Here is a 15,557-nt window from a genome sequence, read left to right on the forward strand (position 1 = left end):
CCAGTGAGGAGGAGGTCACGGGGTCAGGCAGTGGCAGGCCTGGCCTCACTTCATGCAGGACCGGATCCTGCTGCTTTCTTTCGTCTGTTTCCTCACTGGTCTTCCCCACAACTGGGTCCCATTAAGGGGGCTGTTGAGATTCACCCATTGGACTGGGTCCTGGTGATGTCATGTGCTGGTCAAACCCAAGTCTCAGAACCCTTTAGTTAAGGGGCCTGACAAATGAGCTCTGCTCTGGGCACATTTTTCCCAGGGGTGCCGGACCGGGTTCCTCATCAGGTCCCACATCTGAACTGTGGTCCTTCCCTCCCAGCTGACTTCCTCTGTCGTCCCCCAGGCCTCCTTCCTCTACCCCAGCCTCCAGAGGCATTTGTGTGAAACCAGCTTTCACCTGGGCACTGCCCTGATTAAAGAAAGGGCTTCCTGCTGCCCAAAGGAAAACATCCCGCCCTACCTGCTGTCCAGCTGTCCAAGCTTCCCCAGGGTGCTGGCTCACTGCTCCTGTCTGCCACATCCCCTCTGCCCCCCATGCCCCCGCCCCAGAAGCAAAGACCATTTCTCTGGTATGCCCGGCACTTTCCCATTCCCGGCCTTCGCTCGCACTAGTGCTCAGCCTGCTGTGCCTTCCTGTCCTCTCTGTCTCTTCCACACCTTTCACGGCTCGGCTTGAATGCACCCTCTTCCAAGAAGTCTAGGCAGAATATGTCAGTGTGACTTGAATATTTCTTCCTTTGTTGCATGACTCGTGGACTCCTGTGGTTCCCACTTCTTTCCAGCCGTGGGTTACAGCTTTCTGTTTCAGTCTTCTCCCACGCTCCCTGATGGCCGAGGCCCTCCCCAGCACCTGCCCCAGGACCTGGCTCTTATTCACCTCCCCCATCCCTGTTGAGTATTATTGGAGGAAATGCATACTCTGTAACTGATCCAACACTGTGTGCCTTGCACCACATTTTACCAAATTGTTTCTGTGCCTCTCGCCGCCTCTAGAATGTAAGTCCCTGAGGGCAGGGGCAGTGTCTTAACCTCTTCCCATCCCCCACCCTCCTTCAGCAAACATGGAGCCAGGGTGCCCCTCGGTATTGTGGAGGCATGTGTGGGGTGGAAAGGGGCAGAGGTGGCTCAGTGGCACATGGCTGGCATGCAGTCCCTCTTCAGCAGGCGACCTGGGCCCCCATCCCCAGGGGAAGGGCTGACAACCTGTGATATTTGTGCAAACCTGTGGAAAGGAACATTGTCATCACTGCTGTCTCCTTCCCTTGCCTCCTGACAGGCAGCCGGCCCATGGTTTGTGTGTGTGACCCTGACTTTGAAAAATGTCACACCTGCATATGTGGGGGGACTTATTGACAGCTGACCACGAAACGCAGTTTGTATCCATCCACCAGCCTGAAAAACGTCTTGTAATTTGCGTCGATGGCTTTACCCGCACAGGGGAGAGATGTGTGCTGTGGCCCCATCATCCTCAAATAACAGTCTGCAGCTGGCCAGGAATTCAGAGTGACAACTTCAGGGGGAATACAGAAATGCCAGTTTTTTTCAATATCCAGGATGGACAGTCTGGCTCTCTGGAGGCTTCTAGAAGCAGATGGTCTGTCCATCACCCCGAGGATAGGGTGTGAAAAACTCAAGATGGCTGGAGTTAATATGCTCTTTGGGACAAAGATACAGATAGGACTACTTTTTATTTCAGGTCGTATCCATCCACAGGGATGGCACCCACCACACAGGTAATGTTGTCCAGCCAATATGTATTAAGCACCTGTTTGGATCCAGGCCCTTGGCTGGGCACGGGGGACAGAGGGGACTAAGACAGCCCAGTGCATAAATCAGAGCTATATCTGCTGATGTCCTTTCAACTCTGGTTCGACATCAGTGGCCTGCATGACAGGGGAAATATTTAAATGCACAGCACACGTGCTTTCTGTCCTTTCCTGTAATCTTTTTCTGTCTCTCTTTAAAGTTTCATCTTTTTTCTAATAGTTTCCCAGGTGTTTTGATTTCTTACATTTCAAAATTTTTACAGCAGGTGGTTAGAACAAATGGTGATTAGTCGATGCAGTCTAATTACAGTAACAAACACCATTGTGTTCCAGTACTTTCATACATGAAGGTGACTTCTCGCTCATGTCATAGTCAAGCACAGGTCGGGGTGATGGGGGGCGGTGTTAGTTGGGCACTCTGGGAAGCAGGTGCCCAGATGGAGTTAGAGGTGCATCAGGGAAAGTACAGGGGGAAGTGAGCAGAGAAAGGCGGGATGGATCTTCTGACCATGGGCAGGTCTGACTCCTCAAGAAAGGCTGGGGTTTGGAGGGAAGGAAGCAGGGTGAGTGGGAAGAGGCACAGGCGACACTGGTGCTTTAAGAAAGTCCCAGCCAGACCAGAGGCTCCAAGCTTACCTGTTGTTGAGTCTTGTGCTGGCCAGGCAAGTCCCCGTTCCACCTCCCTGCTCAGTCAGGGGTTGGGTGGCTGGGCAGAAGTGAGACATATCCCAAAGGTATGGCTCCCAGAGGCCGTCAGCTCTGGAAACTGTCCTCCTGGCAGTTTCTTTTGAAGCAGCTGTCCTGCCTGGCCCCATGGTGGCCACGGGGACCCAGGATTGGGGGAGCGCCACCACTTCTAGGTCCTTGGAGTCTTCCCCACTCGCTGTGGATAGAACAGAGAGCACAGAGCGCCCATGGGATGGTTTCAGAGGCTGAGCCCATGCCAGTGGCCAGAGCTCCGTGTCACACCTGGTCGCCAGGGATGCTGCGGAATGTCGTGTTGCTGTGTGCCCAGGGAGGAGGACAGAACACAGACACCTTGGAACAGGGATTCGGAGTCCGTTTCCCAAAGTTGCCTCACTTGCTGTGCAAACGTTGTGCAAATTTCTTAACTCTCTGACCCTCAATTCCTTTATTTATTAAAATATGAACAAGAAAAGGACATGCTTCCTAGGGTTGTTGTGAGGATTAAGTGAGTTAATATATTTAAAGAAATGAGAATAGTACCTGGTACAACTAGGAAAAAGGCTTGCTGTGTTATAATTACTACTCTTATTATCTCCATATTTAATACGTCACTAAACATTTCTTGAGTATTTACTTCATTCGGAGAGTTTTATGTCAAGGAACTTAGTTGTTTTTCCTAGGATTTACAACATGCTCAGAAAATGTCTAAATGAGTTGACTTCAATGGAAAACCAGTATAGTGTGTGTTTAATTCAGTTGGCCATGGTGCTGGGCTGATTTTAAACATGATTTAGCAATAAGACACGTAAAGTCCTGTTTCTCAGTTCAGAAAGTCAACCACAGAAGGACAGAGGGAGAGATTCACAATGGTTGAGAAAGCATGCTTGCTATGAGAAGCCTACCTGTTTAAAAACCATCTCCCATCTTTATAAAAATAATTTAGGCATTAAAAAAGTTTTCAAGGGAAAAAATAAGTACAAAAAAGAGAGTTTTAAAAAAATCATTCAAAATCTCACCATTTTTAACATTTGATGAGTCTCCTTCCAGACATCTCTCCATGTTGTTATATAATTTAAGAGAAATAATTTAATAAAATATATTTATTTTCAAGACAGAGAAAGACAGAGCATGAGCAGGGGAGGGGAGGGACAGAGAGAGAGGGAGACACAGAACCCGAAGCAGGCTCCAGGCTCTGAGCTGTCAGCACAGAGCCAGACGCAGGGCTCAAACCCATGAACTGCGAGATCATGACCTGAGCTGAAGTCGGACACTTACCTGACTGAGCCACCCAGGGACTCCTCTTTTCTTTATTATTTTTATCTATTTATTTATTTTGAGAGAGAGAGAGAACACAAGCAGGGGAAGGGCAGAGAGAAAGAGAGAATCCCATGTCAGGAACCCCTCCTGTTTTTGATTTTAGATGGTATGGATTTAAGTTTTCCTGTGGAAGAAGAGGAAATTTGCAATCTTACGACTCCTTTTCCCTCTTCCTCTTTCTGAGTTTTATGTTACTTTGGTATCTTCACATTCTGGGTTGTTTTGTGTGAAATGGGTCTAGTGCACACAATTGCTCCTTTTTAATCACAGCCTCTGTTCCTGATCTGTGTTTTTTGAATCATGTTTTGGTTGGCTGCATTTATCATCAAGTTGTCTTTTTCTTCTTCCCCCTGTCCCCCAAGAAAGTTTCAAAGGTGTTTTGTTACCAAGATTATGTGTGCTGATTTAGTAGTTTTTACTGACAATAAGCTCTGTGTGAAACAGGTGCCAAATATAAGGACTGCAATCTAAGGTTGCATTAATAGAATTCCATGCTCAGAATGCGGGAGGTGATCATTTCATTCAGTTTAGTATTGCACCTAGGCATGCTCTGAACGAATCAGTAAAGAAAAGACAACCCAGTAGAAAAGTAGGCAGTCACTGGTCCAAAAGATGAAACAGAAACACTGATAAACATATGAAAAGATGGCTTATCGTCTTTAATAATCAGGAACAAACAAATTGAAATGACATCAAATACTCACAGGGTTGGCAAAAATTACAGTTGGTAGGGGTGTGGAGTAGTGAGACCTCTTAAACACTGATGGCGGGAGTGTCAGTGGATAAAACCACTTTGAAAAGATGTGGGAGGTGCTGTGATTTCACGACTCCAATTCCAGGTTCGGACGCTGCAGGAGCCCCACGTGCGCCGTGTAGAGAAGTGTGGAGCCGTCTTACTTACAGCAGCAGCCGCACAGAATACTGGAGACTGTCCACGTGTCCGTCAACAGGGCACTGGACAAAGTAGTCCTACCACAGCATGCTGCACAGCTCTGAAAATGAATGAGCTGCAGCTACGTTCAGCAAGCACACATCTCACAAATGTAATGTGAAGCCATAAAGAAGTTTTCAGTTGAAGGTTCAGGCAAAATATACAGCCTGATCCTATGTATGTATATATGGCTCAGTTGGTTAACTGTCCAACTCGTGATTTCAGCTCAGGTCGTGATTCCAGGGTTGTGGGATCAAGCCCTGCAATGGACTCCGTGTTGAGCATGGAGCCTGCAATGGGTTCTCTCTCCCTCAGTCCCCCTTGCCCACTCACACTCTCTCTCAAAACCCAAACAATAAAGAAAAGCAAAGAAGGATAAATGCAGAGTAGGGGTTCTCCCTGTGTGAAGACGGGGATACACAAGTTGGCCACACACAGGCTTGCACATAAGCTGGGTGTCGGGTATATTCCATGTTCATTTTACTATTTTTCATACTTTACCTAAATTATATGTATAAGGTACATTCTTTTCTGCATGTGAACTATCTTAGAGTAACATATTATTTAAAATAGAACTGTGCTCTGAAGTGACACTGCTTGGCACTGAATCGTCACCCTTTATGTGACCTAGGGCGAGTTATTTAACTTTTCTAAACCTCCGTTTCCTTCTCTGTAAGGGTGACAATAATAACAATATCTACCTTATAATAATATTGTAATGAATAGGATAAGTTGCATGAAGTTCCCAGTACCATGCAGAACACACAGTGAGTGCCTGATGCCCGTCAGCTTTGTGACTTTTCTGTGCGTCCTAGAAACATCTGTCCTCTGAAGCCTTTCCAGAGGATGACCATGGATGGAAACCATATCATAAGATGATGATTATAAGAGTGAAGGGTCATTTGGCTTGAAAGCATGACATGGGTCCAGTCAGACTGGCTGAGTTTTGGTATCCTGAAAGGCTCTTACAGGAATGGAAGACAGTACATATTCTAGCAAGTTCCAGAGCTGGGGTGTGCAAACTATGGCCCATGGCCCAAATCTGCCTGCTGCCTATTTTGGTAAATACAATTTTATTGGAATGCAGCCATGCTCGTTTGTTGATGGATTGTCTGTGGCTGCTTTTGTGCTACAAAGGGTTGACAAATATGGTCCACCAAGCCTAAAATATTTACTGCCTGGCACTTTACAGGAGAAGTTTTCTGACCTTTGCTCTAGAATGAGAACTTGAAAAGGAAATGCAAAAGGAGGGTGATTTCAAGACTGACATGGGGCGCCTGGGTGGGTCAGTCGGTTAAGCGTCCGGCTTCAACTCAGGTCACGATCTCACGGTGTGTGGGTTCGAGCCCCGCGTCGGGCTCCATGCTGACAGCTAGCTCAGAGCCTGGACCCTGCTTCGGATTCTGTGTCTCCCTCTCTCTCTGACCCTCCCCTGCTTGCACTGTCTCTGTCTCTCAAAAATAAAATAAAAACCATAAAAAATATTAAAAAAAAAAAGACTGACATAAGAACATTCTAAGAAGCAGAGCCGGCCAATGACAAATTAGCTCCCTGGTGAGGTAGTGAGACCCCTGCCCCTGGAGGGGTGTAAGCAGATGCTGACTCTTTCTGGAGCAGGAGGCGCAGAAGAGGGCTGTAGCTGGAGCAAGTTGGACACATCAGTTTTTAAACTCTTCTTCAATGCTGAAATTCTGTATGGAGTAAATTCTCGGTTTCAAATTGGTCATTATTAACTCTGACATTTTCTTGGCATTTTTACATTTTAACGCTCAGCAACATTTGCTTTGAAATGTGTAAGTCAAAAAAGTATTTTCATTCTTTAAAAATGCGATTTAAATGAAAATGGAATGTAGTCCAGAGTCCTACTTTTTCATTAAAAAAAAATGAATTTTCATGGCTTTGGGATCCGTTCCCATTGATAGGTGCTGAATTTTAAGAGCCTGTCTGTGCCAGTTTTGATTTGTCTGTCACAAGTCCATCCTTACCAGGAAGGAGGAGCCATTGGAAAGTAAGGAAACCAGGGAAGGGACTTTGGGGGCAGTGACCATGAGCTGCTGTAGACTTGGAGTCTGTGGAGGGCAAAGAAAAAACATTCTAGACAGGAAAAGGGGAGTGGGGTGGGGGAAGCACCAGGTACAGAGGTCCTACTGTGTGCAGGAGCCCATGTCCAAGTGACAAAACTGCAGACTAGAGGCTGTGGTCCCTCCATAAGCTTTGAACCGTTGCGTGAGAATGAGAGCCGTGAAGGAATGGTGTCTGTGTGTGCCGGTCAGGGCTGGCCATGCCAACCAGCAGAATGCCCTCTAGAGGTGAGTGGGTGGGAAGGTTCTAACAGGGGAGGTGGGGAAGTTGGAGAAACCATAAAGCCCATAGCTTTCTTCCAGGACACAAGAACCCCCTTATAGGGGCTCTGAGAGCAATTCATCAAAAGCCACATCGCTCAAAGACAACTTGCCATAAACAACTTCTCAGAATGATAGTTTTGCCCAGTGACTGGCTCACTAAAAGCTGTCTGACAGACACCTTAAATGGGGGGAATAGAAAAGCTCTGGCATTTCCCTGGCTCATGCAAGGGCGGGTCCGGAGTCTGCAAGAAGAGATGATAATAAACAGGCATCAGGGCAGCGTCTCCAAGGGCAGCCTGCAGGAAGGACTGAAATGTGAAAAGCAGGTGAAATTGACTTTCACCTGAGCTGAAAGGACACATCCTTGTGAAATGGCCATTTGAAGTGTCTGCAAGGAGTCCTTTGGGAAACTCCAACTTAGAGAAACTCCCCCCAGCGATTTGGTGAATTGATTACCAGGCAAATCAATGTGCAGTGGATTAACTTCCAGGGAGTGTGCTCCAGTGACTTGTTCCCTCCCATTCCTCACAGGACATTCACCTGCCCTTCCCCAGGCCCAAACCACAAATCTTATGTGGGCAAGGACCTCTGGAGTCATCCCCTTTGTGGTTTTCAGACATTTTATGCTACCAGCAATAGAATCCTCGTTTTTCAAATTAAGCGTTACGTGGGCACCTTGATGCTGAATATAGAACAGATACAGGCAGAGCAGCTAGGAGCCCAGAGACCCCCTTGCTGGCTCCAAAACATCTCTGCTGAGTCCTAGGCAGGCGCCTGAGGGCCTCCAGTTCGACAGCCTCCAAGCTGGTTCCCCCAGAGACTCAGCTTTGATCAACTGGAAAGTTTCTCTGGTTAGGACTCATATCAGACAAGAAGATACAGTATCAGAAATGAGGATGAGGGAGAGGCACCTGGGTGTCTCAGTCTGTTAAGTATCCAACTTCGGCTCAAGTCATGATCTCATGTTCGTGGGTTCGAGCCCTGCCCTGGGCTCTGTGCTGAGAGCTCAGAGCCTGAAGCCTGCTTCAGATTCAGTGTCTCCCTCTCTCTCTGCCCCTCCCCCACTTGTGCTCTGTCTCTCTCTCAAAAATAAACATAACATTAAAAACTTTTTAAAATAAAAACTTTATTTTGTCCCATTAGGACATTAAAAACAAACCCATTTGGGACACCTGGGTGGCTCATTCTGTTCAATGTCTGACTTTGGCTCAGGTCATGATCTCATCATATGTGAGTTCGAGCCCCGCATTAAACTCTCTGCTGTCAGCACAAAGCCTGCTTCAGATCCTCTCTCTCTGTCTCTCTCTGTGTCTCTGACCCTCCTCCAATCATGCCCTCTTCCTCTCCTTTTCTCTCAAAAATAAATTAACATTAAAGAAAACAAATTCATTTTTTAAAAACCATTCTACTATCTATAATTTTATAACAGAAAAACATCTCAACACCATACAAACTCTGAAGGATCTTATCTAGCTTTTGAAATGAAATATATTTAACTTTAAGGAAACCCTCACTATTCTTACTTTTCTCATTTTGCTTCACTGTGGTAGTTTTCCACTGCGGCTATAACAGATTACCACAGATTTCGTGGTTTACTCCACAACCGTGCATCAGCTCACAGTCCCCGGGTCAGAAATCCAGGCATTGTGTGATTCTCTTGGGCTCTCTGCTCAGGTCTTCACAAGGTCAAAATCAAGGTGTCTTCTGGGTAGGGCTCGTAACTGGAGGCTCACCTGGGGAAGATCCAGTTTCTTTTGATTATATGACTGAAGCCCCCATTTTCTTAACATGTGGCCCCTCTTCATCTTCAAGCCAACAGGCACACGGACTTCATCTCATGTTTGGAGTCTCTGATTTCACTCCTGCCACCAGCAAAAGAGACCTCTGCATGTTGTGGCTCCTGTGATTACATTGACCATAGCTAGATAATTCTTTAAAGTCAGCTGATAACAAACTTTAGTTAGATCCACAAAGTCCTTTTTGCCATGTAACGTAACATATCCACGAGTGTAAGACCAAGGGGCACAGGTCTTGGGGGCCAGAATTCCACCTTTCACACCCAGCCTGGTGAAAATGGAGCAGGATAAATATTTGCAAACATCAGAAGTGTTCAAATACTGGTTGTCAAATATTCCCCTGCTCTTGAGTTGACATTCAGATTGTGTATTTGTGAGGCGTCGGGACATCATCATTAATACAGAATCTTGCACAGACAACGTAGTGGGGAAATGTTTGCAGAGCAAACAAGTACTAATAAGTTCATTGTTGCTAATATTATTTTAATGCAACTTTGATTATAAATCTTGCAGTACTGTATTATCATTGTCATTAGCTACAGATTAAGAAACAAGCTAAAAATCATTACAAGAATGTATTAAAATGGGAAATGATTTGGTAAATCATGGTAGAAACAATTAAAACATGAACCGCTCTGTTATATCTGCTGTGTTCCACTCAGAGCGGGAAGTGTTGCCTTCAATCAAGGAACAAGGACAATTAAGAGAGGGCCCCAAGAAGCAATAAGACCTTAATCTTTCTTTCGCTCCCTCCTTCCTTCCCATCTTTCATTTTCTCTTTCTCTCTTTCTTTCTTATCAGAAAAAATTTCATGTGGTCAATTTTTGCATTACATTTCAATTTTAAAATGGAATTCTTTCCCAGATCTCTGCAGGCTGTAATTCTTAGCTTTGCCCAGGGCCTTTTGCCTTCCCCCACTCCCTGCCCTCCCCTGGGGGCTTACAGCCTGCTGGGCCCTCCCCCTCCCCTGCACAATCACTGTGCCTTTCTTTCGTGACATGCCCCCCCGCCGGGGCCCCCCCCCCTCCGTGGTCTTACGGCCTCTGCTGGACAGTGTGCTCTCTGAGGCCACCGCTCACACTCGTGTTTTCAGTCCTGTGGGCACCCACTGTGGTCAGAGTCTCTCAAATGAAAAGGGAGCGAAAGTACTGAGCCACTCTGGTCCCACATTATGATCACTTAAGGAGAAGGGAGAGGGAGCAGAAAGGAAGAGGAGGACCCAGAATGGAGAGGAAGGCAAAGGTGAGAGGAGAGACATGGACATAGAGGAAGAGGAGAGAGAGCAGGTACAGGGAGGATGTCAGAGGGCACCTCAGACATGCAACAGATTCTTGCTGTCCCTTACTGAGCTCTGAGGAGACAGCTGTGAAAAGAGTGACAAAAATCCTTGCCTTCGGGGGCTTACCTTCTAGTTGGGAGGTGAGTCTACATATAGGCAACAAAAAAGTAGGGTGATTTCAGATAATTTTTAGGAACTGCCTTAGGGCAATAAATAAGGTGGCATGTTAGGGAGAGAGTGGAGGTGGGGGACATCTTGGGTAGGGGGACAGTGATGACCTCTCTGAGTAGGTAAGAGCTATACCCAGTCCTAGATGATGAGAAGGAGTGAACTATGCCAAGAAACAAGTGAATATTTTTCCTGGCAACGAAAACAGCAAGCGCAAAGACCCAGGGGCAGGAAGGAAATTGCTTTCCGTTTCAAGGAACAAAAAGGAGGCTGATGAGCTGTACTTGGTGAGCAAGGGAGAGAGTAAAGGGAAATCGGGTCAGAGTGGGAGTCAAGGCTGGACCCAATGGCTTCCTGTGTCCATTATGATAGGGAGGGTTCAGACCCTGGTCCCAAACTTGTAAATTGTACAAGTAGTCACTATCTAACCAGTTAGCCTAACACTTAAGAGCATTTTCTAGCGGCCCTGCCTAAGAGTGGACTGGTGGAACTTAAGACCCAGACCCCTTACAATTCTCTAAAACTGCCAAGATGTGCTGGTCTTCAGTGCTTTTCTTTTCTGTCCACCACGGTTATCGTTTTATTGTCCTCTAGGACATGAACCGGTTTTGTATCTAATTTGGCAATCTTACCTTATTCCTTATTTTTCCATTCACTATAAAAATCCCCATCTCTCAAATTTTCTCTTGAGTCCACTGTGCCATCTTGCAGATCCCCTTAGTAATGAGTTAAATAAAAGGTTGACATATATCCACAATCAATTTTCATGAGAATTATGTTTTTAGCCTTTAGAGAATTACATTCTGCTAGGAGGTTGGGTCTTAAGCACACGGAAAACAGGACCGTCGGGAGGACTGCTTTATGTTTTACGAAGAACCCTCAGATGGCTGGGTGGTGAGCAGGCTTAGCTGAGCCCCAGGGGAAGCAAGAAGCCCCGGTAGGCGCCAGGGCTTCTGCACAGGGAAGAAATGACAGCCCGGCTTAAATGACAGAGGTAGAGGCGGAAGTGAGTCCTCACTGACCCGAAACATTTGAGGACACCTGTCCTTGTTCGTTTCCACACTGGATCACTGGGGTCTGTTTTAGTGGTCAGTTTTCCCCTCTGGTGTGGGAGCACCTTGGCAGGAGCCGTGTCCAGCCTTCACGGGGCCTAGGCACCCAGCCCTGGATGCTGCAGTGCTTGGCAAAGTCTTCAAAGTCTCCTCCTCCTCCTCTTCCTTTTCTTTCTCCCCTTCGTCCTCCTCCTCTTCTTTCTTCTTTTTTTATTGTGAGAAAATATGCACAGCACAAAATTTACCGTCTTACCCATTTTTAAGCGTACAGTTCAGTGGTGTTAAGTACATGCACCTTGTGCGGCCGTCACCAGCATCCATCTCCAGAATGTTTCCATCATCCCAAACTGAGACTCTGCCCCCATTAAATACGAACTCCCCCTGCCCTTCTCCCCCAGCCCCAGCAGCCCCCATTCTTCTGTCTCCATGAATTTGACTCCTCTAGAGACCTCATCGAAGTGGAATCCTACAATAGCTATCTTTTTGCATCTGGTTTATTTCATTTAGTACAATGTCCTCAAGGTTCACCCACGTTGTAGCGCGTGTCAGAATTTCCTTTCCTCTTAAGGCTGAAAATTATTCCATGGCATGTATATAGATCACATTTTGTACGTCCCTTCATCTTGATGGATATTTGGGTTGTTTTCACATTTTTGGCTATTGTGAATACTGCTGCTATGAACATGAGTGGGCAAATGTCTCTCTGAGTCCTGGCTTGTCAGTTCCTTTGGCTGTCCACCCAGAAGTGGATGTTCCAAAGGAGACATTCCAGAAATGGAGTGCTGGATCATATAGTAACCCTGCTTCAGTTTGGGGGGAACTACAGTCCTGTTTTCTCTTGCAGCGACACCACTGCACATTCCCACAGGCAATGTGCTGTGGTTCGATTTTCTCCACACCCTCCCCAACCCTTACTGTTTTGTGCTTTTTCGACAATAGCCATTCTAATGGGTGTGGATTTGTCGTCTTTTAAAATATAAATGACCCCAGGCAGAGGGAGACTCCAGAGGGAGGCATTTGGGGGCTCTTTCCTCTGTACATTCTGCAGGGAGGTAGCAGGAGAGCCAGAGGTCCTGGAGTTGGATGGTGGGGGGCATTGAGGGGAGGAGAGGATGAGGGGACCATTATCACACTCACTGAGCTTACAGCATGGTTCAGGGCTGGCTGAAGGAGAGGCCTCTCGATGGGGCAGCTGAAACCCAGAAGGTTTCCCACGAGGAAATTTGTTTGTGTGAATCTACCGTTGGGCCCCTGTCCCTGGGGAAAGCTGTTTCTAATTCAGGCTTTTCTTTCTGTCTGTTGCTCCCCAGTGTGATAATGCAAAAGGGTTGAAAGCCTTCTACGATGCAATAAAATACGGACCGAATCACTTGATGGTGTTTGGAGGAGTCTGTCCATCCGTTACGTCCATCATCGCAGAATCTCTCCAAGGCTGGAATCTGGTGCAGGTAAGGTTTGGGTCACTTTTGGTTGGGGGACTGTCTTTGGCCACCAGTCTTTTGCAGGAATGGTTCCTTGTGCAACATGGTTCCTAAGCTGCCCAGTTCAGGCCTCCATAGCTGTTTCCTGGATGATCAGTATCTTGCACCTTCAGGCCTGTGAGCCCTGCTCTCACTGTTTCCTGTTCATATGGGCCTTTATCTATTTGCTGCCAAACCTTCTTCCCCCACTGAAATTCTCGTGTCCACCAAGACTCCCCTCACATAGGCCTTTCCTGGGGCTCCTGGTCAATATTCACTCTTTATACCAACAGATGTTTTACACCATCAGCCAGTGAGTGTAAGTCTGATGTAGGCAAAATTCACCAGTGCCAGCTGTTACTTGGACTAGGAGAAAGAAGAGCATGGCAAGATGTGACCACTGAGAATGAGTGGTGGCCCATGCATGTGGTTTACTTCTTTGCTTCATCCATCCTTCCATCCTTCCATCCATTTTTCCTTCCTTCCCTTCCATGTTTCCATCGTCCCTTTTCCTTCCTTCCGTCCATCCTTCCTTCTATCCATCCATCCTTCCATCCATCCATTTATCCTTCCTTCCTTCCTTTTTTCCATGTTTCCATCCACCCTTTTTCCTTCCTTCCTTTCTTCCATCCATCCATCTGTCCTTCTTTCCATCCATTCATCCACCCATCTGTCCATCCAACCTTCTATCCATTCATCCATCCATCCATCATCCACTCTGCCATCCATCCAACAAATATGATGGGCAACTTACTATGTGCCTGGAATTTTGGTAGACCCTGGGGGATATAGTGCTAACAGGACAGGTAGGGCCCCTACCCTTTCAGAGCATACATTCTAGGAGGGTGACAGATAGGCAGTAAGCAGGTAAACAAGTAACATGGAAACATGGAAGGAAAGGAAGGAAAAATGGATGGAAGGATGGAAGGATGGATGAAGCAAAGAAGTAAACCACATGCTAACACTTGGTAATATGTGTACCAGACTTACAGTATACCAGACACTGTTCTGAGCACTTGTTTGCATGAAATCAGTCCCTACAAGTTCTATGTACTGTAGGCACTATTATCCTCATTTTGTAAAGGAGAAAACCTAGGCACACAGAGGCCTAGTAGCTTGCTCAAGGACTCTCAGCTCGTAGGTAACAGAGTCAGGATTTACCCCCAGGCAGTCTGGCCCTTGAGCAAAGACTACTAGGAAATAGCCAAGTGAGAAGCAAGCCGGGTGATGGGACTAGTGGTGATGGCCCCATGACAGTCAGGAATGTCCTCTTGAAGGAGGTGACCTTTGAGCTGAGACGTGAAGGGTGAGAAGGAGCTGGTTGGATGGATGGCATGGGAAGTGCAGGTGGCCTGTGCTGGGGAAGAACTTGGCACGTTCAGGGAGCGGAGAAGGGGGCAGTGGGGGCAGGAACGTGGTGAGTGGGATCCAGGATGACAATGAGGAAGCCACGGGAGCCTGACCACAGCAGGATCCAGTGTCACTGCACTCCTGTTGACTGAGGAGCTCAGTGAGTCTAGCCCTGCTTGCATGGGGTGCTGGGGGTAGAGCCCTGACCTCTTGGCCCAAAGAGAGGCAGGAGCTGCCTGAGGCTGAGATATAATGAAGAAGGAGTGAGGTCCCAGGGAAGGCTACCCACTCAGCCCAGGGGCAAGGAAGACTCCTGAAAGAGGGATGTAGAGCTGGCTGTGAAGGAAGAGAGGATGCTGGATGGCTGGAGCCGTGAAGGAGAGCATTGTCGGCACAGGAAACGGAGTGCTCAGCAGCAAGAGGTGGGGGAGCGTGCGGGCCTGGGGAGCAGTGAGTCATTTGCTGTGGCCTGAGCAGGCCACGCTGAATATGGGCGAATGCAGCAGGGGAGGAGGCGAGCAAAGCAGCTTGGCATGCTATGGTGCAAACCCAACTAGGTGCCTGGGACCCAGCACCACTCACCTGGCTGCAAGCCCTGCGGTGCCTGCCAACAGTGAGACCTTGGTCAGGTCCCCTTCTCCAGCTTCATCTTCCTTTCCTGCAAACTGAGGAGCATGCTGCACTCCCTACTTGGCAGGGCCAGACACTGCCTCTCTGAGCCTCAGCCCCTTGTGTGTAAAAGCAGGGGAGTGAAAAGGCCAGTCTCATAGGACCGCTGTGTAGAGTAAATGATCACATTGTGATCAGAGCCATGGCTGACACATTCTTAGCACTAAGTGTTTCTTGTCTTCTCCTTACCCCTGCCTGCTCCCCGAGTTGAATACCCCAGCTTCTCAGCGTCCTGGGTCTTCCTTGCAACACCGTTCCCACCCTTGGAAATGCCTCCTTCTCCCCATGCCCAGTGCATCACCCAGTCTTAGACACCCAGCTTGGATGTTGCCTCTTCCAAGAAGCCCTTCCTTACTATACTCTCTAAAGTCGCCCCTCTGGAAATTCTTTTTCTCATTTCCCTGCATGTACTTCTAGCTGAGCTTGTACATAGCCCACCCCTCCTGCGCCTTGGCCTGTCTGCCTTTTGGCGGAAGTGGGGGCATGTTTATCTGGGCTGTGAGCTCCTTAAGGAAAGAACCTGGGCCTGAGTTACTCCTATTTTTCCTGCTGCTTAACACTTCGTGGACCTTATCATATGACTGTTGAATGAACACAGGAATGGAGGAAGGCAGAGATGGAGGGATGCAAGAACCTGTGGGTGGACATTGCGTTCAGACGCGGCAGGCCAAGTTCACTGGAGAACCCCCCAACCCAGAGAGGAATCCAGGGGACTTCCGGGCCTTGTCACCCCCTCACCTGGA

General features: G+C 47.6%; 1 protein-coding gene across 1 annotated transcript in view; it reads left to right on the forward strand.

Moving 5' to 3' along the window:
* The window catches only part of GABBR2 (gamma-aminobutyric acid type B receptor subunit 2), a 338,745-nt gene that overhangs the window by 96,580 nt on the left and 226,608 nt on the right, over positions 1-15,557 (forward strand). The window contains exon 2 of the mRNA XM_029920582.1: positions 12,646-12,783. Coding sequence (XP_029776442.1) covers positions 12,646-12,783 — 138 coding nt within the window. The remainder of the gene's footprint in view (positions 1-12,645; positions 12,784-15,557) is intronic.

The sequence above is a fragment of the Suricata suricatta genome, chromosome 13 (genome assembly GCF_006229205.1).
Source record: "Suricata suricatta isolate VVHF042 chromosome 13, meerkat_22Aug2017_6uvM2_HiC, whole genome shotgun sequence".
NCBI classification, from domain to species: domain Eukaryota; kingdom Metazoa; phylum Chordata; class Mammalia; order Carnivora; family Herpestidae; genus Suricata; species Suricata suricatta.